Here is a 26,136-nt window from a genome sequence, read left to right as displayed (position 1 = left end):
AGAGACTGTATCTTTAGTTGATGGGCTCTCCTGACAGCTCACAAACCCCTGCAAAGCCAGCCCCTGGGGTTGGCTTTCCACCAGAGGCAGGACCTGGGGCCTAAAGTGCTGGATGCTGAGCCAGTGGTGGTGATGGGATGTCCCTGGGGGCTGTGCCACAGGACTGTCTACCCGCTCAGACAGAGTGGCCTGACTAGGTCCCAACTCCCTCATAGTGGGTCCCAGTGCTCACCTCTGATTGGTCATGAGTGAGTGAGTGAGTGTTAGTCGTTCAGTTATGTCCTTTGCAACCCCATAGACTGTAGCTCATCAGACTCCTCTGTCCATGGAATTCTCCAGGCAAGAACACAGGAGTGTGTTGCCATTCCCTTTTCCAGGGGACCTTCCCAACCCAGGGATGGAACCCAGGTCTCCCACATTGCAGCCACATTCTTTACCATCTGAGCCACCAGAGAAGCCACTGATTGGTCATACTAGTTATTAATGTGACTTTCACCCTCTCCCCAGGGCAGCTTCTTCCTGATGTCATCACAAACCCCTCTGATCTACTGGTTTCCCTGGGTTCCATCCCAAGCAATTGTGCCATCAGGTTCCCCGCCCCAGGGGGCCCCTAGGGAGGCAAGGGAGGGGAAGGCCGAGCATCAGTCCAACATAAAAGAATCCCCCCAAGGGCTGTTCATCTGCCCCGGGCACTCAGAACACAGATGACTCACCCCACCTGACCTCAGACAAGTGTCTCCCCAGGAAGTCCCAGGGTCCCGGCATTCCTTGGAGCAAACTGAACCCCTGATGTCCCTAACCTTTTGCTAGCACCCTCTGGCCCCACAGAAGCAGCCAATATGCCTATCTTCAAGTGCCCACAAAAGCCGGAGCCCCTGTGGAAGGAGTGGGACCGGAAGGCCCAGAAGAACGGACTGAGGCACCAGGTGTTCACTATCAATGGCGACCACTACGTGGGTGAGTGGAAGGACAACATGAAACACGGTAAGTGGGGGACCCTTGGGGGCTCAGGCGGTGAATATGGGGTCTGGGCCACGGTGGACCACTGGGGCCAAGGAAGCAGCTTGCAGAGCTCACTGGGGACATAAGATGTATCACCAAGGGGTGAATGCTGACTAGGACCAGCCAGGGGCATCCTCATGCTGGGGCTCTGAAACCCAACTCAGCCCTGGCTTCAGGTGAGCAGAGGGGCCAGCAGGGAACGAAGCTGTCTTTACACACCAGCCACAGCCTCAGCCGGGACTCCCAGGACACCAGCTCATTCTCTACCCTCTGAGACCTGCACTAAGCATGGAGCTGGCTAGCAGGAGGAAAAGGTGGCCTCCAGAAATCACCTTGCAACTGGGATTCTGGTCTTCAAGCCCAGTCCTTCAAACCAGCAGGGGGCGAAGTAGGACATCTCCCACCACATCTCCACCCCGCAGTGGCTGGGCTCCCAGTGTGGAGTATGGACTCCTTGTGATACAAACTGAGCCCTGAAGAAAGAAAAACAAAGTTTTTATTCAAAAAAGGTGTTATGGCTTCTCTGTCTAGTCTTGCAATTCCAGATTCTCGGCTCTTGGCCACTCTTCTCTCCTGCCTTCCTGCGTTAAGTGCTTGAGTCCATAAATCTGGGTCAATCTCAGCTCCATCAATTGTGACCTTGAAAGATCTACTACACCACTCTGAGCCTCAGTCTCCCACTCTGTAAAATGGGAATAATACCTATCTGTTAAGATAAGAGATACCATCTATCAAGTATGTAGCCAAGGATCTGTGTAGAAAGGGAACTTCTTGAATGTTCTCTGAAGGCTGAGCACGGCACGGGACATTATTCAGACTTTCCTTGTCCAAGAAACCCCCAAAAGTTGAACCCACCCCACACATAACACAACACTCACCCTCAGCACTGATTTAAAGGCCAGGTTTTATGCAGCTGCCTGGAGCTTTTTGTGTGGTTAAGGATGCCTGCCTGTGTGTTTCAATCCTTGTGGGCAGCCTGTGGTATGGACAGAGCCCTGGACTAAGAGTCAGAACCTTGAAGTTCTGAGCCTGGCTCTATTACTGAGAGGCTGTGTGACTTTGGGTAAGTCATTTCCCATTGTCTGAACTTGGCTCCCCTACCTGTGATATGACTTTGTGGGCTGGTGTAAACAACTCTTCATCCCCTACAGTGTGACTGGACCCTGCATCGAGGGCAAACATCAATGATAGTATCTTTTCTATTTTCACGCATTGTCCTAAGTATTATACATGTATTAATGAATTTAGTGACCAGAACAACCCCATGAGATCTTCTTGTCCCCATTTTACAGATGAGGAGCCTGAGGCCCAAAGAGTTAAGTTACTTGCACTAGATCAAAAAGCTCACAGGGACGATGCTGGGTTTGTTCCTGAGCTACCAAGGACTGAGACACAAGTTGGCAGGCATATTGTATTCATCCCTTTGTTTAACAAATATTGGTCACCTCCAACATGCCAGGCACTGTTCTTCCATGCTGGAAATAGAGCAATGAACAGAATAGACCAGTCTGTGCCCTTGTGAACTGTACATTCTCCTGGAAGACACAGACAGTAGACAATACATGATAAATAAGTGAATTATCTATTATGTTAGAACTTGACAAGTGATGTGGAAAGAAATAGAACAGGGTAAGGGATTAAAAGAAGCTTATATTAATTTTTTTCAATGTTTATTTATTTGGCTGAGCTGGGTCTTAGTTGCAGCATGCAGGATCTTCAATCATTGTTACAGCATATGCGGGATCTAGGTCCCTGACCAGGGATGGAACCTGGGTCCCCAGCATTGGGAGCGAGAGTCTTAGCCATTGGACCAGCAGGGAAGTCCAGAAGCTTATATTAAATAATTTTAAGTGAGATGGTCAATGAGAAAATGATTTTTGAGTAAAGATTTGCAGGAGGTAGGGAGTGAGTGAATATTTGGGGAAGAGTTTTCCAGGCCAGAGGAGAAGCAGGTACAAAAGCCTTGAAGCGGAAGCGTACCTGGTGGGTTCCAAGAATGACAGGGCCACCAGGAATTGGAGGGCAGAATGGAAAATGGGAGTGGAGGACACAGAAGGGGTTGGAGTATAATAGTAGGAGGTGTGTCTCCATGTATAATCAGGAGAACTGAAGAAATATGCAGGACATTCTCCAGAAATCCTGACCATCTGGTGTATACACTCAGTATTATTAAAAGATGAAGCTGAAACACCGAAGGGAAAAATTTCTGCTTGGTGTTTGCTATATGGGTTTGGTGTCAGGGCAAAGCACTGTAGAAATAGACCTTTCTTGGAGTTTCTCTGGGTGCTAGGGAGAGGGTGGTCTACATACGAGGCAGATACCTCTCTCAGTCCTTGAGAACTGTCCAGTCCAGGTGCCCGAGGCCCAGGAAGACAGAGCACCTGCCTCCCCGCACTGGCCCCCGCAGCCCCATGAAGGCCATGTTTGCAGTGTTGGCCCATCTTTGTGTCACCAGGGAAAGGAACACAGGTCTGGAAGAAGAACGGAGCCATCTATGAGGGGGACTGGAAGTCTGGGAAGCGAGATGGCTATGGCACCCTCAGCCTTCCTGACCAAGAGACCGGAAAGTACAGGAGAGTCTACTCAGGCTGGTGGAAAGGCGATAAGAAATGTGTGAGTGGTTCCCATCATGCTCTGGGGTGTGGGCCAGGCTGAAAGAAGCCTTTGTGTGTGTGTGTGTGTGTGTGTGTAGGGGGAGCAGTCAGAGAGGCCTGGGAAAAAAGGGAGGGGGATCTAGTGGAAGAGAAGAGGGTTCTGTGTGGGTGAGAGAAGGAAGGGGTGGGGGAACCATCAAAACTTCTCAGAACAAAACCCAGAAACAGGAAGCAGGAGGAGAGGGCCCAGGGAGGAGCCCATGAAACCCTGTGGCTACAAGAAGCCGGCCAGCCAGCCTGTGAGAGGCAAAGTCTCTTCCCCCACCTCCCCAACTCATTTCCTGGCTTTCTTTTCCCCTGGCATCCCTTTCTGAGAATGCCCCTTCTGTTGGGACTGGATAAGAGCTGGGGGGTGCGGGGTTGGTGGAAAAATGAGAGCAAGAAAGAAAGCAGAGGCTACACCCTTTTGCCAAGAGAAGAAGGTCCAGAGGGCTAGAAGGCAGCCGAGGCATGCCCCCAACCCATAAACACCTGACTCCTCACCGCAGGTCACGGAGACAGATAATCATACAACACTGCTATTGAACAACTGCTATTATGACCCTGGAATATGATATATTGTAGAACTCCCACATCAACATTGTCATCATCATCATTATTATCTTCCTCTTACTGATGAGGAAACATGTTCAGAAAGGTGCAGCAGGTGAAGTGCCTCACCTGGGGCCACACTGCTGGCAAGTTGTATACCCCAGGATTTCATGATCTCTTCTCTCAAAATGTTTCTTGGCCAGTTGGGGACAAAGATCCCCGAATAAATAATTTATATTGTATAATACGGTGCTAGGATTGAGGTTTTCACAGAAAGTCCAATGGAAGTTCACTGAGAATTCAGGGCAGGCTTGCTGTAGAAGGTGACACCATAAGATGCAAGGTGTTAGGGAGTGAAAAAGGAGAAGGGGAAGTAGCAAAGGCTGCAGAAGTTGTGAAAGGAAGGTAATATTAAACAGCAAGGTGTGTCCACCCACAGGGGTGGCAGAAAGGGGAAGGGTAGGAGGGGGCCTTGAAGGTTATGTGGGGGATCAGGATTTTTGAGGAGTAGACTTGGGCTGCATAAGCCAGCCCCTTCAGGTGTGATCTGTGGGGACCCCATGGTGATTCTCTGTGGTCTCATGGTAAGTGCTTATGTTCATCTTCTGGGGAGAAAGTCCATAGTTTTGATCTCATTGCCAGGCATCTGCGACTTTTAATAGGGTCAAATCAGAGTTGGGAAGACAGAACAAACGTGATCAGACAGGCCACGTAAAAGATCCTCCCAGCAGTCATACGGCAGATGCATGGGATGAGGAGAACGGGAGAGTGGAGGAGGACGATCAGTGAGAAGGGGCGAAATGATGGTGGGCTGAAGGAAGGCGGTAGCACAAGGGTATGGGGAAATGGAAGGCCTGGGAGATTTTACAAAACAGGACTGTCAGCTTGGATATAGGGCTTGGGGAGGAAGCAGGGAAGAAGGCCAGGTGTTTTGGGTACCAGGGAGGATGGTGGGAGTTCCCAGTGCTGTGGGGCGCCATAAACAAGGACATCTTCGTGCTTCCAGGGCTATGGGATCCAGTTTTTCGGACCCAAGGAGTATTATGAGGGTGACTGGTGTGGCAACCAGCGCAGCGGGTGGGGCCGCATGTACTACAGCAACGGAGACATCTACGAGGGCCAGTGGCGTAACGACAAGCCAGAAGGGGAGGGCATGTTGCGCCTGAGTGAGTGTCCAGCCCCGTCCCAATGGCCTGCTGGCCACGCCCTTTGGGCCACGCCCCCGCATAGCCCTGCTTGGGATGGGGGGTTAAGGTGAATGACAGGGGACAAGCCCGGGTCCCTGCCCTCGGGGAGTTTATACTCTAAAAGGGGTGCCTAGCAATAAATGTAAACAATTAAGACTTTGTCTTTTGGTCCATAGTAATCATAGCCCACACTTAGGCAGCCCTGAGCTCATTATATCCACACTACAGTTCTGTACCGGGAGCTGACTGTGGCTCAGAAAATGAACTCCTTAATGCAAAATTCTGGAGAAGGCAATAGCAACCCACTCCAGTACTCTTGCCTGGAAAATCCCATGGACGGAGGAGCCTGGTAGGCTACAGTCCATGGGGTCGCTAAGAGTCGGACACGACTAACGGCTTCACTTTCACTTTTCACTTTCATGCATTGGAGAAGGAAATGGCAACCCACTCCAGTGTTCTTGCCTGGAGAATCCCAGGGATGGCGGAGCCTGGTGGGCTGCCATCTATGGGGTCGCACAGAGTCGGACACAAGTGAAGCGACTTAGCAGTAATGCAAAATTCAGACCTAAATTGAAGAAAGTAGGGAAAACCACTAGACCATTCAGATATGACCTAAATCAAATCCCTTACAATTATACAGTGAAAATGACAAATAGTTTCAAGATTTGAAAGACAGAGTGCCTGAACAACTATGGACGGCGGTTGGTAACATTGTACAGGAGGCGGTGATCAAAACCATCCCTAAGAAAAAGAAATGCAAAAAGGCAAAATGGTTGTCTGATGAGGCCTTACAAATAGCTGAGAAAAGAAGAGAAGCGAAAGGCAAAGGAGAAAAGGAAAGATATACCCATCTGAATGCAGATATACCCATCTGAATAGCAAGGAGAGATAAGAAAGCCTTCCTAAGTGAACAGTGCAAAGAAATAGAGGAAAACAATAGAATGGGAAAGACTAGAGATCTCTTCAAGAAAATTAGAAATACCAAGGGAACATTTCATGCAAAGATGGGCTCAATAAAGGACAGAAATGGTATGCACCTAACAGAAGCAGAAGAGATTAAGAAGAGGTGGCAAGAATACACAGAAGAACTGTACAAAAAAGAGCTTAATGACCCAGATAACCACGATGGTATTCTCACTCACCTAGAGTCCATAAATTTAGCATCATTGTCCCTCCAGACTGTGACCTGCAGAAGGACTGGGACTGTGTCTGTTTTGTTCCCCAGTTTCCCCAGTGCCTGCTGTGTAGTAGATACTCTTGGTGAGGACATAAACCAGAACCTAGGCTCCTGAAAACTGGGGAGGGTCAAGGCAGCCACTCTGTCAATCTTAATCCTCCCTGCACTCACTTCCATTCCTGATTTTAGTGCGCACTTCCTACTAACAGCCTGCATTTAGTGAGCACCTGCTGTGGCCCACACAGTGAAGGAGTTCTAAGTGCAGGATTTCTAAGGCCTGGAGTCTGGAACCAGCTCTTACTAGTTGTGGGACCTTGGGCAATTAACCTCCTTAAACTCTCTATGCTTTGGTTTTCTCAACTATAAAGTAAGGGAAAAATAAAGCTTACCTCAAGTTATTGTGAAGATTAAGTGAGGTTTATATTTGTAAAATGCTTAGCATGACACAGAATAAATAGTAAGCGCTCAGTATCAGTACATACTTGTATAGCAGAGCTCAGCAAACTATGGGCCAAATCCAGCCCCGAACATGTTTTTGTAAATAAAGTTTTGTTGGCACACAGATGTGCTCGTTCACTTATGTATTGTCCAATGGCAGAGGTGACCATCTGTGGCAGAGACCTGCAGTGCTGAAAATCCTATCTGCCACTTTGCAGAAAAGGTTTGCTGATCTCTGGAGTTTATCCAGTACTTTTCTAAGTCCTTTTTGTGTACAGATTCATTTAATCTTGACAATAATTTGATGAGGGAGGTGCTACTCTGGTCCTCATTTTACAAATGAGGAAATGAGACAAAATGGCTGCATGACTTGCTCAGGGTCACATAGCTCGTAAGTGTTTGAGCTGAGACATGTTAGATTTATCATTATTATTTTTACAGCATCACCACCATCCAATGGGAAGTGGAATTGATTCCCAGTTCAGAGCAGGGGCTCCTGGGATGGACAGGATTTGGTTTGAAACCCTTCCTAGTTCTGTGACCTTGAGCAAATCAATCAAATTTCTGGAGGTTTCCAAGTTTCATGTATAAAATGGAATTCTTTATCCTTCACAGAACTGTTTTTGTGAGAAGTGAGGTCAGAAGCAGCATGGAATCCGGCACAGAGTAAGTGCTGGAAAAGCACTGCCTGTTAGTATCATTAGCTATATTTTTTACAGGCAGGAAACAATGTCGCTTATCTAAGTTCAAGTAGGTAGTTGAGGTGAGGTGATATGTGAACCAGGTCTGAAACCAATGACACCCCAGGGCTCTATGGCTTTCTGGTGGGCCTGATGTCTAGCCTGGGAGTGGCAGAAGGTCCAGCCCTGGGGGTATGTGGTGAACCAGCACCCATGACCCCCTGTCTTTCCCCCCAGAGAATGGGAACCGCTATGAAGGCAATTGGCAGAGAGGTGTGAAGAATGGGTCTGGGCGTTTCTTCCACCTCGACAGTGGTCAGCTGTTTGAAGGCTTCTGGGTGGATGACGTGGCCAAGTGTGGCACAATGATTGACTTCGGCCGCGATGAGGCCCTCCAGCCCACCCAGTTCCCCATTCCTGAGGTGGGCAGCTCTCCCCAGGATCCTGGGGCCACACCCAACCTAGAGAGAGACAGGAAACAGCAGCCCCCTGCCAGCCACACCCAGCCTAATTGAGCCCAGCCCAGTCAGGAAACGGACACGGTTTTGTTTTCAGTCAGGGCATCCCAGGGAGACTGGCAGTACCCCCACAAAGCAGGCAGCACCCCCACAGGGCAGGCAGCGTCCCAAAGGCTGACAGCCTGGGTCTTCTCCATACTCCTTAGACCAACCCCTGCTACTTCCCCCCAGGTCAAAATTCTAGATCCCGACGGTGTGTTGGAGGAAGCCTTGGCCATGTTCAAGAAGACAGAAGAAGGAGATTGATGCCAGGTGAGAGGCGGGCATGCCAGCCACCCTCTGATGTGGTCTTGGCAGCTCCTGGGCTCTCCTCTGACCAGGGGGATCAGGGGCAGGACCATACAGGGTGGGCTTCTTGCCTCCAAAGTCCTGCTGGTCGTTTTTGCTTCCTCTCCTTGGAATCTCTTTTCCCTGGGACCTCCGTGGTGGTCCTGTGCATAAATAAGAATCTGTGCTCCCAATGCAGGGGGCACAGGTTCGATCCTTGGTTGGGGAGCTAAGATCCCGCATGCTGCCTGGTGTGGCCAAACGAACAAGCGCACACACACACTCTCTTTTCCCTATAGACGTCCTGCCCAGATCCTCCCACTGTGGGCTTATGGGATTGGACTCAAGTGGTCTGCTCACCCCAGAGTGCCCTTGAGTACCGATGTTTGCCCCGGTCCTCTACTTGCCCATCTGTCCTGTGGGGCCTTGTTCCGTGCAGTCCCTCCTGGTGGGTATAAGTGGGGTTGAGGAGAGAGCACTGGTACAGCATCTTTGAAATGCCAGCTCCCACCACTCCTCGCCCCTGCAGAGAGAACACCAGTGCTTCAGGAGGACTTCAAACCAGAGTCACCCAACTGCTCGGACCGGTGCAGCTCCCGTTGGAGGAGCAAGTGGGGACACACCCTTGGCACCCTTAGAAGGCACCTTACTCCTCCCAGCACTGGCTCATTCCTTCCCAGGAGGAGGCCAGTGCTTCTTTCCCCTTCTGGCCTTGGGGACCCTCTTGTTACCGCCTTTTTTCTTGGACCTCATCTCACCAGAATAAAGGAGGACCTGGTGGCATGAGCCGGGTGCCTACAGTGGGTGGCGGGGGGTGGTGGTCCCTCGAGAGGGATTTCAGGTAGAGAAGTGAAATGTCTCCATGGGCCACATGGATTTCCCTTGGGGCAAAGTGGGGTGGTGCTTCCAGGTCTCTGATCTCTGATGAGATACTGATCTCTGTCTCATTCCAGAAATGAGACAGAGCCTGCATCAGGCTCCACTCATCACTAAGATTCAGCATTGAAACGAACGTGACCTGGCTTCTCACCCTAACACAGGAGCTCCCAATCGTGGAATTCCGTGGGAGATCTGAAAGCTAAGAATGCCCAGATTCCACACCCAGAGAGCCTCATCTGTCTAGGATGAGGCCTGGGCCTTCCAGAAGTTCCGCAGCTTGACTCTAGTGTGCAGCTGGGGCACAGAACTTCTGACTTACTGGCTTTGTGAACCTAAGCAAGTGACCTCAGTTGCCCTGTCTGTAAAATGGGAACCTCAGAGATCTCACAGAGGGGTGTTGTGAGGATCTGCTGGCAGATATAAAAACAACAGATAACATGAGATTATTGAGGTGAGCTGTAAGCAGATATCCGGGAAAGGCTTTGCAAAATTTTGGACAACATTCCTGCAAGATAAGAGCAACTCTTACATAATGTTTAGGAATAGGAGTTCTGCAGTCAGACTGCTGCAGAGTGTGAATCCCAGCACTGATTTCTTAGCTGTGTGTTCTTGTGTATGTCACCCACCCTCTCTGCTCTCCAGGTTTCCTCTCCTAGTCTGGAACAATAATAGTACTTACCACCCAGAGTTACTGTGGTTACTGGAAGAATGGAATAAGGTGTGGTTGTAATCTGAGGGTGATTCTGTCCCGCTTCCTTCCCCGGGGACATCTGGCTAAGTCTAGAAACACTTTCGGTTGTCACAACTGGCAGGGAAGAGCCCTACTGGTACCCATCGGGTAGAGGTTGGGAACCTGCTGAACATGTTATAATGTAAACACTCCACAGAAGAATTCAACCCAATTTCACTGGTATAAAACCATGAAAGAACCCTGAAATGTCAGTGTTCATAAAGCCCTCAGCAAATGCCCACCACGTACACCTCGTAGTAAAGGGCTCAGAAAAGCGTTCACTGACATTATTGAGATTCTTTCTGCCATCGGAACCCTAAGCAGGTGGACTGATCCACAGCAGGGTTCTGTCGGTACCTCTGAGGCCAGGAAGCTGAGCCTGGCTGCCTCTGGACACACCATTAACCAGATAGAGTCACTCACTGCCAGGCCCAGTGCTGACAGCTTTACATGAGTGCTCTCCCGTGATCCCTCAACGACCTATGAGATGTCCTGCTATTATTCATGTCATTTTAGAAGAAACTGAGGTTCAGGGAGGCTCACAAGTCACCAAATTAGAAAGTGCCTGTGCTTATTTAAACTTAGGGCTGTCTGCTCAGACAGTTGAGAACAGGTGGTGGTGAGAGCCTGAGTAGCAGTACTTATAGAAGATCTTTTTTTTTTTTTTTGAAAAAGGGTGTGTCCTTGTTTATGTATAAAATCTCTAGATGGGATCAAAATATATATATACTGGCAACTGTGGTTGTCTCTGTGGAGAATTGGGAACCTGGAAATAGGAGTGACAGTGATTTTTCACTGCTGTATTTGGAACCTATGAACATATTATCTATTCAAAACATCAAATTTAAAGACTGTTCTTTTAACTGTACATGTTTCCCTCACCGAGTTGCCTGAGTTTGAGTACATGGAGTGCTAGCTACAGAGAGATTCCAGGGAATTCCCTGCAGGTCCAGTGGTTAGGACTTGGCACTTTCAAGGCAAAAAGATTCCAGAGACATACCCAGACCAACTTAAATTGGAATATGCAGAAGGGCAAATTCCAATAGATTGGAAATCCTCCTTTTACAAGCCAGTTTGATTCCTGAGTTCAGCCAAGTTAAGCAAAGAAAACCAAACACTCGGGAAAGACTCCACCTGGACCACAGGTCTCTGCAGAAGCAGGGAGGTGGGAATCTCAGGGAAGGATGGAAGAAGATGCCCAGGTCTTCTTTGGGGAGCCAACGATTTTTCACACAGGGGTACCTGCTCCACCCTACTCAGTCCCAGTCAGAGGGCCATCTGGGGCCAGAAGAGGGGGTGGGTCTTGGTACATGTGATACAGGATGGAGGCTAGAAGCTGCAATAGGAAAAAGGAGGGCTCCCTTCCCCACTCAGCCCACCAAGTTGCTGTTGGCCATGTCCAAGTCTATACAGAAGGACAAGAGCTTAAGGCAGGCCACACGTGTGCATGTGTGCTCAGTTGCTTCAGTCGTGTCTGACTCTTTGTGACCCCATGGACCGTGGCTGGCCAGGCTCCTCTGTCCATGGGATTCTCCTGGAAAGAATACTGGAGTGGGCTGCCATGCCCTCATCCAGGAGATCTTCCAGACCCAGGGATCGAACCCATATCTCCTGTATCTCTTGCATTAGCAGGCAGATTCTTTACCTACTGAGTCACCTGGGAAGCCCAAGGAAGGCCACACTTTCCCCCATGAACTCTCACTTCAGCTAGAGCACTTTGTTTTTGTAAAACCACTTTCTATAGCAGGGTTATGGGACAGAACAGGGTTCTCAAACTTAAAGGCCCTCTGGGGCCAGACAAGTAACATATGAAGCTGGGCTGGTGTTATACAATAGGGAGTGGTGGGGGCTGGGGCAAATTCATTTCCTGGGAAGAAGGAGCTGCAACTCAGCTCCTGTTCATTGTGGCTCTGCAAGAAGGTAGGCCAGTAATGCCACTGCTGGATCTTCCAATTTCTTCAGCAATGCCAGAATCAGCTGATGTAAGATTTCTGGGAGTGTCTAGGCTCCAAGCCAGACTTACTTCCAGGTTTGAATTCTGCCCAATAATTACTTACCCTCTTTGGACAACAATTTCTTGTCATCTGCAAAATGGAGATAAAATTCCTGCCAAAATGCACAACTTGATCATAAAAATGAGGAAATACCAAAGAAACTAGATGGAGATTGCATTCTACAAAACCACTGGCCCAAACTCTTCAAAAATGTTATTACAGAGGACAAAGAAAGGCTGTTCCAAATTAAAGATGACTAAAGAGGGACTTTCTTGACGGTCCAGTGGTTGAGACTTCGCCTTCTACTGTAGGGGATGAGGTTCAATACCTGGTTGGGGAGCTAAGATCCCACATGCCTCGTGGCTGAGAAACGAAAACATAAAACAGAAGCAATGTTGTAAAGGCGACCAAAGAGACATGACAACTCATTGCAACGCGTGATCCTGGATGGAAAAATCACTGCAAGAAAGGACATGATGGGGATAAGAGCAAAACTGAAAACATATCAGATAACAGTATCGCATCAGTGTCAAATTTCCTGAATTTGATCATTGAACTGTGCTTATGTAGAGGAATGTGCTTGATTTAGAAGGAAATCTGCAACCAACGCATACGATTCAGAGGGAAACACATATTGTCATCCTCACTATTCAGTTTTGGTATCTCCAAATCTGTCTACTTGCTGAGGTCAAACAAGGTGACCCTCTGCCTTAGTTTCAGCTCATGCTGTAAACACCTATCCTTTTTACAGCCTATTTAGCAACTGGGGATGAGGGGATGATGGGGCCCCCTGAGCTACCTTCCCCACAGGCCTTCCCAGCTGTCCTAGAGTTGGTAGTGGTGCACCACTGTGGTAGAAATGCGCCCAGTTGCTGGTTGGGGGGCTGCTGACACCCCCCCCCACCTCCACCTGGAGAGGAGAGAGAGGCGAGGGGCAGAGGGAGGGTGGGGTTTTGGGGTTTTAAAAGCCCTCATATTTTGGGGCTTTTAGTTGGTGATTTCACTATTTAAAATGACCCCCAAGGGTAGCAATGAAGCACTGTCTATAGCCTTCGGAGCACAGGAAGAGTGACATGCCTTACGGGGAACATACGTGTGTGTTACAAATAAGTGACAGTGCTGTTGTGATAATGTATAAGTTCAATGTTATTAAGGTATCTTTTAAAAAATTTATTTTAAGTAAGGTGCCTTTAAAAAGAAACATGCAGCACGTTCCCTGGCGGTCCCGTGGTTAGGACTTTGCCTTCCAATGCCCACAGCGGGTGCAGCTTCGATCCCTGGTTGGAGAGCTAAGATCCCACATGCTGCCTGGCCAAAAAGCCAAAACAGAAGCAGTACTATAACAAATTCAATAAAGACTTAAAAAAAAAAAAAAAAAGGTCCATATCAAAAAAAGAAACAAACTTACAAAAAAATGTGACCAGAGGCTCGCAGGAACCTAACCCCTTTCTCTTAGGAGCAATGGTTCAGCGTTCAATTCATTCAGTGTTCTGTAACTATAGAACGGAACAACTGTGAATGATTAAGAACTACTGCCTACACAGACATTTCAGTTACTGCTCATGCAACTTTTTCGGATAGGTTGGAAATATCCTGAAATGTTGAAAATTTTTTTTTTTTTTTGCTTAGAAGCTCACCTGACTGGGCCACCGGGAGAAACGCCAGGCAGTTCAGACCCAACAAATACAGACACAAGAGGAGGTATCCCTTATGAGTATATTTCTGTGTTCACACACGCGCACACACGCACACAACTGACGCTGAACGGGGAGGAAGGGTCAAGACGGAAAGAACAGGAGGCATCCAGGTGTGGTACCTGCTCGGGGGAGGAGGAGGGACAAAGGGAGCGTTTGTCCTCGCTCTGGCTCCCAGGGGTGGCCTCTGAGCAGGAGGTAAACCTGGAGCTGGAAGAACAGGAAGTGCTTATTCTCTTAGAGGAAAGTTTCAAAGTGCAGTAACTTCTCTTTAAAAAAAAAAAAAAAGCCTCTTTAAAGCCTCTTTCCTCGACTCTCTGCCCCCGCCTGACGAAAGCCCAGCCCCCTGCACACGCTGTCCTTGAGGCTGAGGCAGGACAAGGTCGTGGGGAAGGGCATAAGGCCAAAGCTCTGAACTGCCCAGGCCAGGGAGGGCTTAGGCATAGTGGCTACCCGGGGTCAGGGGGTGGTCCCCTCTGTGGTCTAGCTGGTCCTGCAGGCGGGCAAACTCGGCCAGTTCATTGAGTTCCTGGAACTGTCGGTCCGTCTTGTGGCTGACCAGCGAGCGGTAGAAGTGGACGGCAAAGACGATAAAGATCAGGCCGAAGGGGACCATGATGGTGGTGGAGGCGATGGCGGCGGCCTGGCCCGGGGTGATGCCACCGGTGCTGCTGACGTTGGCGGCCGCGCCGCTGGCCGGCGGTTTGCTGGTGGGCCGCAGCTGGCCTGGCTGCTTCTTGAGGGGCAAGAACTTGACCCAGCAGAGCAGCACGACCTCAGCCAGGAAGAGCAGCGTGCCGATGACGGTGGAGAAGGCCCAGGCCAGCTCAATGTGGCGGTGCATGCGCTCGTGGGGCGACTCCTTGACCGAGTTGAGGTTGTGCACGTTGCTCACGGCCTCGATGTTGGGCAGGATGCAGGTACTGATCATGAGCGCAAACAGGTGCACAGCCACCAGCACCGTGGTGCAGGCACTGAAGGCGATGAGCAGCCCTGGAGGGTAGTCGTGGTCAGCGTCCAGTTGTACCTCCACCATTGCCACCTGGGGGGGAGGAGTGGGGAGAGGTGGGCTGAGTGACAAGGATGGTCACAGCTCAGAGGCTCTCCTCCCGTCAGGCTCTGGGACCCTGGATAAGTCACTCTGAGGCCTCTCTGAGCTTCAGCTTCTGTTATCTGTATAATGGGGATGATAGACCCACCCACTTAGGGTTGAGAAATGGCAGAAAGTACTGGTCAAGAGAATAGGCTTGAGGCCAGGCTGCCTGGATTTGAATCCCAGTTCTGCTACTCTCGAGCTCTTTATCCTTGGGAAAGTAACTGAACCTCTCTGAACCTCAGCAATTTTATTTGTGAAACAGGGATATCATATCAGTTCACAGGCTCATTTTAACAATTAAATGAGAGTTCCTAGTACTGGGCTTCCCTGGTGGCTCAGACGGTAAAGAATCTGCCTGCAACGCAGGAGACCTGGATTCGATCCCTGAGTCAGGAAGATCCCCTGGAGGAGGAAATGGCAACCCACTCCAGTATCTTGCCTGGAGAATTTCATGGACAGAGGAGTCTGGCAGGTGACAGTCCATCGAGTCCCAAAGAGACGGACACGACTGAGCAACTAACACTTACAGTACATGATAAACACCCTCCAAATAGTAGTCACCACAAATGGTTAAAATGGTAAGTTGTATGTAAATTTCACTATGATCAAAAAAAAAAATTTACATTAATGAAAAAAGGCACCCTCCCAATTGGAGCCACACTCCCATTCCCAAAGAGAGGTTTCTTCTTGCCTTGCTCTGGGCATAAGAAGAGGCACAGGGTGAAGAGATGAAGGCCCTCCCATGTCATACCAGGCCCTTTCTGAGAACACAGAGCACCAACCACAAAGGAATCAAGAGAGGCTTCCCAGAAGAGATGGGCTGTGACGGGGTGCTGCAGTGCAGACTGCAAGCCCTGGGGCCATCTCCTCCTCTAGCCCCAGCGCTGGGCTCAGAGCCCCAGGGCTGACATATTAGCTACTCCCCAGTTCCTGGAGACCTGTGGATCCGAGGTTACCAGGGGCATGCTCCAGGCCCCACCACCCACCTCCTCTCACCTGGCCCTTGCAAATCACCCCCATGTAAAGAAGCCAGCTCATCAGATCTGGGCTGGGAGAAGCGCGTGGTGGGCACACTGCCAGGGGCTGCCTGCTGAGGCCAGAGACTGGGGCACAAGTGCCAATGGCAATACCATTAAGGAGAATGACCCTTTATAAAGGGTTCGCTGTGTATGTGCCAGGCTCAGAAGGGGGAGGTCTGAGGCTGAAATGTACCCACAAGCTCCATACCTGCCCTGATCCCTCCTTACTCCTGGGGAGGGAGTGGGCTCCTTCCTTCCAGCTTTCTTGCCTGTAATACCTGGCCCTGTCTGCTTTCATTTCTTGTACCTCTTCAGCCTTCTGAGGCCTGGAAAGGCAGTGTGGGGCAGTGGTTAGGAGCATGGGCTCTGGAGCCAGGCTGCCTGCTTCAAGCCCTGACTCCTCTGCCCTTTATTAGGCTGTGTGACTCTGGCAAGTTCCTTCAACTTTCTGAGCCTCGGTTTCCTCATCTGTAAAAAAAAGAACAAAAAGGGACTACAGGGGCAATTCCCTGGCACTCCAGTGGTTAGGACTCAGCAATTTCACTGTGGAGGTTTGATCCCTGGTCAGGGAACAAAGATCCTGCACGCTGCACAGCATGGCTGAACAAACAAAAAACCCAGGGACTTCCCTGGTGGTCCAGTGGCTAAGACTCCACGCTCCCAATGCAGGGGCACTGGGTTTGATCCTTGGTCGGGGAACTAGATTCCAAGTGCCACGTGCCAACAGTCTGCATGCTGCTACTAAAGATTCCATGTGTTGCAATGAAGACTGAAGATCTCGAGCACCACAACTAAGACCCAGTGCAGCCAAATAAATAAATATTAAAAAAAAACCCAAAAAACAGAATACTAGTACATAACTCAGAGAGTTGTGAGGACTGAATTAATCCCACATCAAATCCTTGGGCTTCCCTGACAGCTCAGTTAGTAAAGAATCTGCCTGCAATGCAGGAGACCCCAGTTTGATTCCTGGGTTGGGAAGATCTGCTGGAGAAGGGATAGGCTACCCACTCCAGTATTCTTGGGCTTCCCTTGTGACTCAGCTGGTAAAGAATCCGCCTGCAATGCGGGAGCCCTGGGTTCGATCCCTGGGTTGGGAAGATCCCCTGGAGAAGAGAAAGGCTACCCACTCCAGTATTCTGGCCTGGAGAACTCCATGGACTGTATAGTCCATGGGCTCTCAAAGAGTCGAACTGACTGAGTGACTTTCACTTCACTTCAAATCCTTAGTGCCTGGCATACAGTAAACCCTCAATAAAAGGAGCTTTATTAGTATCGTTATAATTCAGTTTAAAAACTTCACTCCCAATTCCAGCGTCTCTGTATGAAACCCCCCTGCATGGGTTGGGTTTCTATCCCCCAACCTGAGCTGAGGACACCAAAGCCAAATTGGCAAGCCTCAGTTTTGGCTCCAGAATCACCCCTGCTTCCCCCTGGATGACCTTAGTCAAGACCCTTCCCTTTGTCTGACAAAGGAGGGGACATGGCAGGATTAAGGTCACCATCTAGAGCTGATTTGGGGTCAGATACTTTGAGAATCTGGTGAAAATACTGGATATTTCTTAAGACACCCAGGTATGTATAGTCATAGGGCTTTGCAGACAATTTCAACAGGATTCGCAGACTTTTGTCTTGGAATTCCCACAATTGATGGTTGTATAAACTTCTCAGCCCAGGAGTTTGTAAAATGTTTCAAGTTCACATAAATCTGGGGCAGTGCGCCATGAGGATTTGGGCCATTTTTAGGATCACTGGTGGCCTAAGGCCAACGCTGAGATATCTTAGCACTTAGGGCATCAGGGCACAGCGGGTTAAGGGCTGTACCCCAGACTCCCTGGTCTCTGTCCTCAGGCCTGACCATGCTGGAAAAGGGGGCACCCCCAGCAGGGCATACCTCCTGCCTCCTCCCCACCCCCAGCACTTCCTCTTCCTGTTTTGGCCTGCTGCCCCGGAAGCTGAAACTGGAGAAAGGACAAGCAGGAGAGCCAGCTGCTTGGCTGCACTAGGCCCACGGGCTATTGTTTCACTCACTGGAAATGTCCAGACCCATCAGGTACAAGGGGCCCAGAGCTGGATCCCTATATAGGGAGGGGAGAGGGAACATGCCAACATATACAGTAACCAATCTGTTCCCTTAAACTTGGTATCTCCACCTCTAGAAAGCCATTAAGAGTAAACAGTCCTCCACTTATAAAACTGGTAAGCTCTCAATGCCACAGGGGTTGTTACAAGGATTCAACATATTAATGAATACAAAGCCCTTAGCACAAGACCTGGCATGCATATATACATCTATATTACACTTAATAAAGCATCAGTGATGGATACATGTATATGTATGGCTGAGTCACTCCTCTATGCACCTGAAACTATCACAACATTGTTAATCAACTGTGTGTGTGTTAGTCGCTCAGTCGTGTCCGACTCTTTGCGGCCCCATGGACTGTAATCCACCAGGCTCCTCTGTCCATGGGATTTCCCAGGCAAGAATACTGGAGTGGATTGCCATTTCCTCCTCTGGGGCATTTTCCCAACCCAGGGACTGAACCCACATCTCCTGTGCCTCCTGCATTGGCAGGCAGATTCTTTACCGCTGAGTCACCTGGGAAGCCCATCAATGATTATTAGCAACACTATTATTACATTTTCACAAGTGAGGAAACTGAAGTTCAGAGAGGTGAAGTCAGCAGTCCCAAGCGTTATTCTGCTGTTGAGTGGAGGATCTATACTTAACTCCACTTAGCTCTAAAGCCCGTGTGCAAAGGGGTTAACAGCATTTTCTTCACACCTGCTACTACAGACTGAATGTCTGTGAACACTCTAAATTCATATTTGAAATCCTAACCCCCAAGGTGATGGTGTTAGGAGGTAGGGCCTTTGGGGTGATTAGATCATGAGGGTGGTGCCCTTGCAATAAGATTAGCGCCCTTATAAAAGAGAACCCCCAGAAGCCCCCTCACCACTCCTGCCCTGTGAGAACACAGTGAGTAGTAAGACAGTGTCTATAAACTAGCAAGTCAGCCCCTTACCAGACACTGCATCTGTTGGCACCTTGATCTTAAGACTTCTAGCCTCCTGAACGGTGAGAAATAAATATCTGTTGTTTATAAGCCACCCACACTGTGGGATTCTGTTTTAGCAGCCCAGACAGACTAAGACAATCACCAAGGAGATTAAATGAGGTCTTGACATGTGTTTAACGAACGGCCAGCCCACAGAAGGTACTCAATAAATCTCGGTTAAAAAGAAAAACACAGGGCTTAAAGTGCAAGACAAATAGACCCTGGACGCCCTCAGCTGAGGCTGGTAAGAGTTGACCCTGTTCTGTCCCCTAGGGAAGGTGAGGGGCTCAGACGTCCCACTCTGCCTCTTTCTAAGGCTGTCCCTGCTAGAAACCCTGGGTAGAAGGAGAATGTGTGCCCCAAAGCGCAGCTGACCACCACAGCGGGACAGGGACCACCCTTGCCATGCCATTTGTCACGCCCCAGAGCCAGAACACTGCAGCTGTTGGAACACACCTGGCCGGGGGACTCCAGAACTTCCCCTGAGGCCCTAAGCTGGGAGGAGGCGGGTAGGTAGGCTGGGCAGCTCCGCGTGCAAACTGAGCTCCTCCAAGGAGGAGGATGGGCTCCAGAAGAAAGCCCATCAATGGTGCTGGACCCTATAGTTCCTGGAACTTGACCACACTGGCTGGTTCTAGGTACTGTCCCCACCTGGGGGACCAAGCTCCATGTTCTGGTGCTGTGGGAAGGAATGGCTGACACAGATCAGGTCTCCTGATGAGAAATGTTCACAAGCAGAAAAACGACTGCTTTTTTCAGAATGTGTCCCACTTGGGAAATCTCCCCAAGAGTAGGGAGGAGTAGCCAGGAGGGCCTCGTGGAATCTGGCAGGCGACTCCCAGGGCCCCAGCTGAGTCCCAGAGAGATCAAATCAGATCAGATTGCAAGCAGCTTCACAAGGTAAATATAGCCAGAGTGCTGGGCCGTTAACCCAAAATAAACAGCTCCCAGCCAGCCACGGGCCTGCTTAAACCCGGACACATGGGTCCTAAAGGGTGAGGAGGGGCGAGTGACCACCAGCCCCACGTCACTCTGGTCCGTGGACTTCCGATGCCTCCCTCCCCTGCCCCCCACGTGGACATCAAACCTCATGCATGGGCTAAGAAAAGGTGCCTGTGATCCCAAGAAGGGTAGGGCCTGGCTGGCTTTGCCGGGTGTCTGCCCACCACACCCAGATGCCAACCACCTCTCCTCACTCCAGCTGGGCTCCCTGGAGACCCCCCACCACCTGATGCCTAGAAGGCTGGGCCCCTCTGAGGCAGCCCTCCCATGCCTGGCCCAACCCGGGCTCCCAACAGCTGGGAGACATAACTCTGCCTTCCCCAGCCTGCGCTTCTCCTGACTGCTCGGGCCACCAAGCCACAGTCATCCCGGGTCACCCCGGGCTGTCTGAGCCTGCGGCCCGCCCCCCCAGATGCAACCCGTCTATTAAGAGAGGATTGAGGTCTCCTCTAAGAGTTTACAAACTTTTCTGACCACTACAGTCCAGTATTCCAAAGGTTTCCATAAATAGACACATACCCACTTATAACAGAAACAGGTTTCCCCAAACAATAATTATCTTTAAAGCACGCTAATCCAGCCTCCTCTTACAACACGTGACGCATGCGGCTGCTTTCTATTTCATTCCACTCTTCTTCCAATAAAAATTAAAATGCTGGTTGCGACTCACTTCTTGTCACGAGTCACTAACAGGCTGAAGCTGCAGGAGGGGGCAGAGAACAGGCCTAGTCTTTCTGTTCATCTGGCTAATTTTGAGCACCTCCGGTGTCTATCTCCCAAGTCACCTCTGTTCCAGGGCTCTCCAAGTGAGGATGGGGCCATTCATTCAATCACGGACATTTTTTTTCCCCCTCTGGTGGTGCTGCGAGGCTTATGGGACCTCAGTTCACTGATGGGGACTCGAACCTGCACCCTGAGTAATGCAAGAGCCAAGTCATAATGACTGGACTGCCAGGGAATTGCCCTTACGAACTTTTTCTGAGAACTTACTATGTGCCTGGAGGATCTTGTGGCTCTGCTGGAAACAAAGAAAGCAGGAAGACAGACGGAAGAATCCCTGCCCCAGGGAGGATGACAGGCACTGAACCTGTAGGCAAGTATCTTCAGATGGTGATAAGCGTCCGTCCATCTTCAGATGGTGATAAGCATCTGTCCATGATCGCTCCTCCACCACTGCACTTGCCAAACATGTTCTGAAGATATAACGACACGTCCAGTTTCCTCCACTCTACTTTCCTGCTTCTCTAGCTTCCTCGTACTTCCCTTGTCCCTCTAGGGGCCTTAGGAAATGAACGTTAAAGGAATAAATGAAGGTCAGAATTGACCCAGGATCTCTAAAGTGCCTGAAGACAATCCTATGTGATCCACTGGAAACCAGAAGACCATAGGAGAACTCTCATGACATTCCTTTTTTAAGCTCATCCTTTAAACTTTTCAATAGTGTGTCTTTACTTACTTCAGTTCCCCAACCAGGGATTGAACCTGGGCCCCAGCAGTGAAAGTGCTGAGTCCTAACCACTGGACCAGCAGGGAAGTTCCTATGTACCTTAAAATAATTCGTTTATTTTTTTAATTTTTCTTTTTTGGCCATGCTGTGTGACTTGAGGGATCTTAGCTCCCCAACCAGGGCTCAAACCCACAACCCCTGCAGTGGAAGTGCAGGGTCTTAACCACGGATCGCCTTATGTACCTTTTAATACTCATGCTTTATTAGCACTCATATCATACATTAACATATATCTATGTACGAATACTGAGTCTAATGTTGACAATATTTTGAGTGGGGTGTGCACTCAAAGCGTTGTTGGAGACCACCACCTAGACCAGGGGTTGCCAAACTGGCCTGCTCTGTACTTTCTGCAAATGAAGTTCTACTAGCACACAGCCACGCCCACTCACTCACCTAAGGTCTGTGGCTGTTTTCAAGCTAGAAGAACAGAACTGAGGACAGGTTTCCCCCTGTAATGTATCCCTGAAACCACTCATGAGCTGAAATGGCATAAAGGGATGGAGCAATTACCTTAGGAGATATCTTGCTAACATATGCACAAATAAACTGAGATTAAACCACTGATGCTCACAGACACAGCTCAGAGCTCTAACAGCTTGATGCCGAGATGCTGAGTGTGGTTCCCGGGAAAGGAGCTTGGTGGTACCAGTCTTACCCCTCAGGGCGCATGCTGCCTCTATAACCACTAGCTGCAAACCAAATGCTGCATGCTATTTTCGACTTTCACTATTTTTTGGTAAAAGTAAAAATTCTCTTTGGGTTTGTTTCAGGCTAGTGAAAACAAGTACAAATGCAGGTCTCCTGTAAAATCGACGGGGTGTAAAGTGAACTTGTGAAAAGTGGGGGGACCCCTGTAGTTACCACTGAGACCGCGTGGCCAGCAAAGCTGAAAACATTTACTTCACAGAAAAAGGTGGCCCATTATTGGGTTGGATCAATGCTCCTAAAAAGGAACATTAAACCATGGTCCCAGAGGATTCTCCTCTGAAGAGTTTGTGGTTCTGTCAGTTTGGGGCATTCCCTTCTGGGGAGCATATTAAAGGCCCCCTAAGAAGTTCCACCAGAGAGAAACTTGCTGCTCTTGTTTAAATTTTCTCAGAAGTTTTAGGGCTTCCCTGGCAGTCCTGTGGGTCAGCCTCTGTGCTTCCACTGCAGGGGACATGGGTTCAATCTCAGGTTGGAGGACTAAGATCCCCTATGCTACACAGCCTGGCCAAGAAATTTAAAAAGTGCAAAGTGTCACAGTTTTTATTAATATTATTAATTAATTAATTTATTGGCAGCACTACATCCTTGGACTGCAAGGAGATACTACCAGTCCATTCTAAACGAAATCAGTCCTGAATATTCACTGGAAGGACTGATGCTGAAGCTGAAACTCCAATATTTTGGCCACCTGATGTGAAGAACTGACTCATTGGAAAAGACCCTAATGCTGGGAAAGACTGAAGGAGGGAGAAGGGGACGACAGAGGATGAGATAGTTGGATGGCATCACTGTCTCGATGGACATGAGTTTGAATAAGCTCCAGGAGTTGGTGATGGACAGGGAAGCCTGGCGTGCTGCAGTCCATGGGGTCACAAGGAGTCGGACACAACTGAGCGACTGAACTGAACGTGGCATGTGGGACCTTAGTTCCCTGGCCAGGGATCGAACCTGTGTCCCCTGCAGTGGAAGGGCAGAGTCTTAACCACCAGGGATGCCCCATAAACTGTTACAGTTTTATTTCTCCAAGGGAACTCCTTCCCAACACTGATTACCACAGTGTCACCTTGGAAAACCCTAGAACTCTCCTTCACCAGCCTCAGACCCAGAAACCAGCAGAGCTCAACACAGACCTTGGCTGAAAACCCCAGACACGTGCACAGGCACTTGTGAAGTTTTCCAAAAGGCTTCTCAGCTAGGCAGGGAGTGCCTTTCCCTTGGGGCATTTAACAAAATTCCATTTATACCGACTCAGCATACAAAAGGATCCATCTGTAAGACTTTGAAGACCCAGTTTTCAGCTAGCTACATGGGACATGGCGAGAGGGTGATTGAGTGGAAAAGGCTCCAAGTCAGACAGACCACGGCTTGAAATCTACTAGCTGGATGATTGCAATCTTGGTAAGCCTTTTAGTTTCTTCACCTACAGTACATACCTTTAAGAGATGTTCTGAGGATTAAAAAAAGAATGAAAAAAAAAAAGGTCAGGCTCATGCCTGGTGTTCAGTAAATAGTAACATCATCAGCATTATTCAAGAATTCATCATGGGACTTCCCTGGTGGTCTAGCGGTTAAGAATCGGCCTTCCAATGCAGGAGACTCGGGTTTAATCCCTGGTCAGGGAACTGAGCTGGAGAAGGCAATGGCACCCCACTCCAGTCCTCTTGCCTGGAAAATCCCATGGATGGAGGAGCCTGGTGGGCTGCAGTCCATGGGGTCGCTAAGAGTTGGACACGACTGAGCGACTTCACTTTCACTTTCCTGCATTGGAGAAGGAAATGGCAACCCACTCCAGTGTTCTTGCCTGGAGAATCCCAGGGATAGGGGAGCCTGGTGGGCTGGCATCTATGGGGTCGCACAGAGTCGGACACGACTGAAGCGACTTAGCAGCAGCAGCAGGGAACTGAGACCCCACATGGCGTACTGCAACTAAGACCCAACTCAGCCAAAAATAAATGAATGAATAAACATATTAAACAAATTCACCATGGAACTCTTTTGTTCCAAAATCTTCCCTGGCTCCCCACTGCCTATATCAGAAAGCCCTGCACTGTCTAGTCTGGAAAGATTCACCTTCTTCTACTATCCCCGGACATGGCTTCAACTCCAGCCACACCAGATTCTCTGCCTTTCTTTCCTCAAGACCTTATCATTTCTCATCCTTGTAACTTTGCTCCTGATGCTTCCTCTGATAGAGGGTTCTTTCTCAGCTCTACTCTACCACCCTTAAGGCTAGCTGGAATCACATTCTTCTAAACCAGTTAACTCTCATAAAAGCAGTCCCAGGAATTTCCTAGCAGTTTCAATGCCGTGGGCCTGGAGTTCAATCCCTGGTCAGGAAACTAGGATCCTGCATACTGCTTGGCCAAAAAAAAGTAGTCTCAACATTATGGGAACAAGGGTGAGTGAGTTTCTGTCACACCTGGACCACGTATATTTTAAGTGCTTTGCAGATACAAATGAACTGTCACACTGACCCATTGAGGTTGGTTATTGCTATTACTCCCATTTCACAGCTGAGGAAACTGAGGCCCAGAGACATTAAGCAACTTCCCCAGCATCTCTAAGTGGCAGAGCAGGGATCTGGATCCCACTCAAGCAGTCTGGCTCCAGGATCCCTGTGCTTTACTGCACTCTACAATACTTGAGCCTCCCAACTCAGTCCTTCCATCACTCTCTCTGGTGCTTCCTCTCCTGCAGCAGTGGGGCCACACCACAGTCACAGGGCCTGGAAGCTTCCTAGCCAGGTAACCTCAGACAAGTCATTCACTGGGCACTTACCCTCACTCCCCATTCTGAAGCTCAGAAGAGATGGTTCAAGGAGAGTACTTAGCAGGTGTCTAACCTATTCCAAGATCCCAATCAACAGTGGCAATATTTACCACTAGTACTTAGCACCATGAGGAGTAATACTAATTTCTTACTCATCTCCATGCCCCCTGAACTCCCGACATGTCATAGAGGCTCCATAACGTCTTATGATTTGAGCCCTTCCTTCCAACTCATTTCCAGAGAAATGCCAAGCTGCTTCTGAGCCTGCTCTGGAACCTGGGAACAAAAGGGTGCTGGCGAGCAGAGAACTTGAGGAGGCAGATAATCCAAAAATAATTGATCCCAGGTCATGGAAAGCATTTTGTTTACGGCAACAGGCTGACCTTCCCAATTATCTTCTGCTTAGGCTAACGTTACAGGCTGCCCTCCCCAGGAAACCAAGACGCGCTCACCATAGCCCCCAGGGGACAGGGTCAGGCCGAGGCTGGCTGCCTCTTGCTGAGAGGTAAACTGAGGCAGGGGTGGCCTGAATCACGGCACCCTAGGCTCAAGAAGCACCTGCATGCTGCTGATCCTCTGCTATATCCTGGGCCCTTGGTTTTGGAGTCTGGATGTTGAACCCAGACAAGGTGTGCTATTTCCAGAAGCTCCATCAGGAGTGGGATGCTTGTCTGTATACCAGAGAGGGCCCACCTAAGGGTCCATTATCAGATCCTGACAATTCCTCAACCCTTTGTGGGTCCAAACCTTGTAACCACTCTTCATGCAACTCCATAGGGGAGCAGGATATGTGTTTCCTTTGTACACACGAGAAAACTGCCCCCAAAGAGTAAAGGCACTTGCCTGAGGTCCCATGGCCTATCTCCTCAGCACATCAGGGCAGCTGTCCAGGCCTTTACGCCCAGGAAAGGGGAGCCTCTCCATGCCCGCCAGGCTCCTGGGAGACCTTCCCTCGATCTCACCTTATGTGCGGCCGAGTCTGGCAACCTCACCAACTCTCTACCCCTTGGAAATCAAAGGTCACATCATATCACTTCTTCTGGGTTTCCAGGTCTCTCAGAAGGAAGCCCTCTGGGGGCAGGAAGTTGGTTGTGCTGACTCACAGGCCAAGGGAGAGTAGTCCAGGAAACCTGCTCACTCCGTTTCCATGGCACCTGTCTGTGTGGCACCCCTTCCTCTCCAAGGCTCATTCACAAGGCTGGGTGCCTGTGGTGGGGGC

At 49.6% G+C, this 26,136-nt stretch overlaps 2 protein-coding genes and 1 non-coding gene across 21 annotated transcripts in view; 1 reads left to right on the top strand and 2 right to left on the bottom strand.

The window, feature by feature from the left end:
• The first annotated feature begins 643 nt into the window (after positions 1 to 643).
• On the top strand, positions 644 to 14,783 carry MORN3 (MORN repeat containing 3). Of its 15 annotated transcripts, none has more exons than XR_014068507.1 (7): positions 644 to 984; positions 3,458 to 3,615; positions 4,830 to 4,972; positions 5,194 to 5,353; positions 7,605 to 7,655; positions 8,359 to 8,439; positions 8,984 to 9,237. XR_014068507.1 is itself a non-coding variant. In XM_081540094.1 (6 exons), exons 1-5 carry the CDS (start codon positions 840 to 842, stop codon positions 8,431 to 8,433), a joined length of 723 nt encoding a protein of 240 aa, XP_081396220.1. In that variant the 5' UTR covers positions 644 to 839; the 3' UTR covers positions 8,434 to 8,439; positions 13,687 to 13,759. The 15 variants fall into 15 exon arrangements, 9 of the variants coding, with proteins under 9 accessions (XP_081396220.1, XP_081396226.1, XP_081396219.1 ...); XR_014068510.1 differs by having other exon boundaries at positions 8,959 to 9,237; XR_014068511.1 differs by lacking the exon at positions 8,984 to 9,237 and adding an exon at positions 8,754 to 8,902.
• Positions 13,760 to 26,136, bottom strand: part of LOC145525929 (calcium release-activated calcium channel protein 1) — a 42,049-nt gene continuing 29,672 nt past the window's right edge. For 3 of the 5 annotated variants that reach the window (XM_081540090.1, XM_081540088.1, XM_081540089.1), the window contains 3 exons: positions 20,921 to 21,210; positions 16,075 to 16,334; positions 13,760 to 14,793 (listed from right to left, as the gene is read on the bottom strand). In XM_081540090.1, the coding sequence (XP_081396216.1) occupies positions 14,188 to 14,793; positions 16,075 to 16,227 (759 nt within the window). In that variant the 5' untranslated portion in view covers positions 16,228 to 16,334; positions 20,921 to 21,210 and the 3' untranslated portion in view covers positions 13,760 to 14,187. The remainder of the gene's footprint in view (positions 14,794 to 16,074; positions 16,335 to 20,920; positions 21,211 to 26,136) is intronic. The other 2 variants (XM_081540085.1, XM_081540084.1) reach the window with 2 other exon arrangements.
• Positions 21,392 to 21,463, bottom strand: TRNAE-UUC (transfer RNA glutamic acid (anticodon UUC)). Its single transcript has one exon. It is a non-coding gene; the product is annotated as a tRNA-Glu (tRNA).

The sequence above is a fragment of the Giraffa tippelskirchi genome, chromosome 11 (genome assembly GCF_054371585.1).
Source record: "Giraffa tippelskirchi isolate mGirTip1 chromosome 11, T2T-mGirTip1v1.2.pri, whole genome shotgun sequence".
Lineage (NCBI taxonomy): Eukaryota > Metazoa > Chordata > Mammalia > Artiodactyla > Giraffidae > Giraffa > Giraffa tippelskirchi.
This window is presented reverse-complemented; position numbering and strand designations above follow the sequence as displayed.

Bases quoted from the DNA above. Each gene is read 5' to 3' on its own strand.
- MORN3 (XM_081540091.1), top strand. From the start codon at position 840: ATGCCTATCTTCAAGTGCCCACAAAAGCCGGAGCCCCTGTGGAAGGAG. The intron at 985-3,457 runs GTAAGTGGGGGA...TTGTGTCACCAG, and splicing joins GAAGGACAACATGAAACACG to GGAAAGGAACACAGGTCTGG. The intron at 3,616-5,193 runs GTGAGTGGTTCC...TCGTGCTTCCAG, and splicing joins GGAAAGGCGATAAGAAATGT to GGCTATGGGATCCAGTTTTT.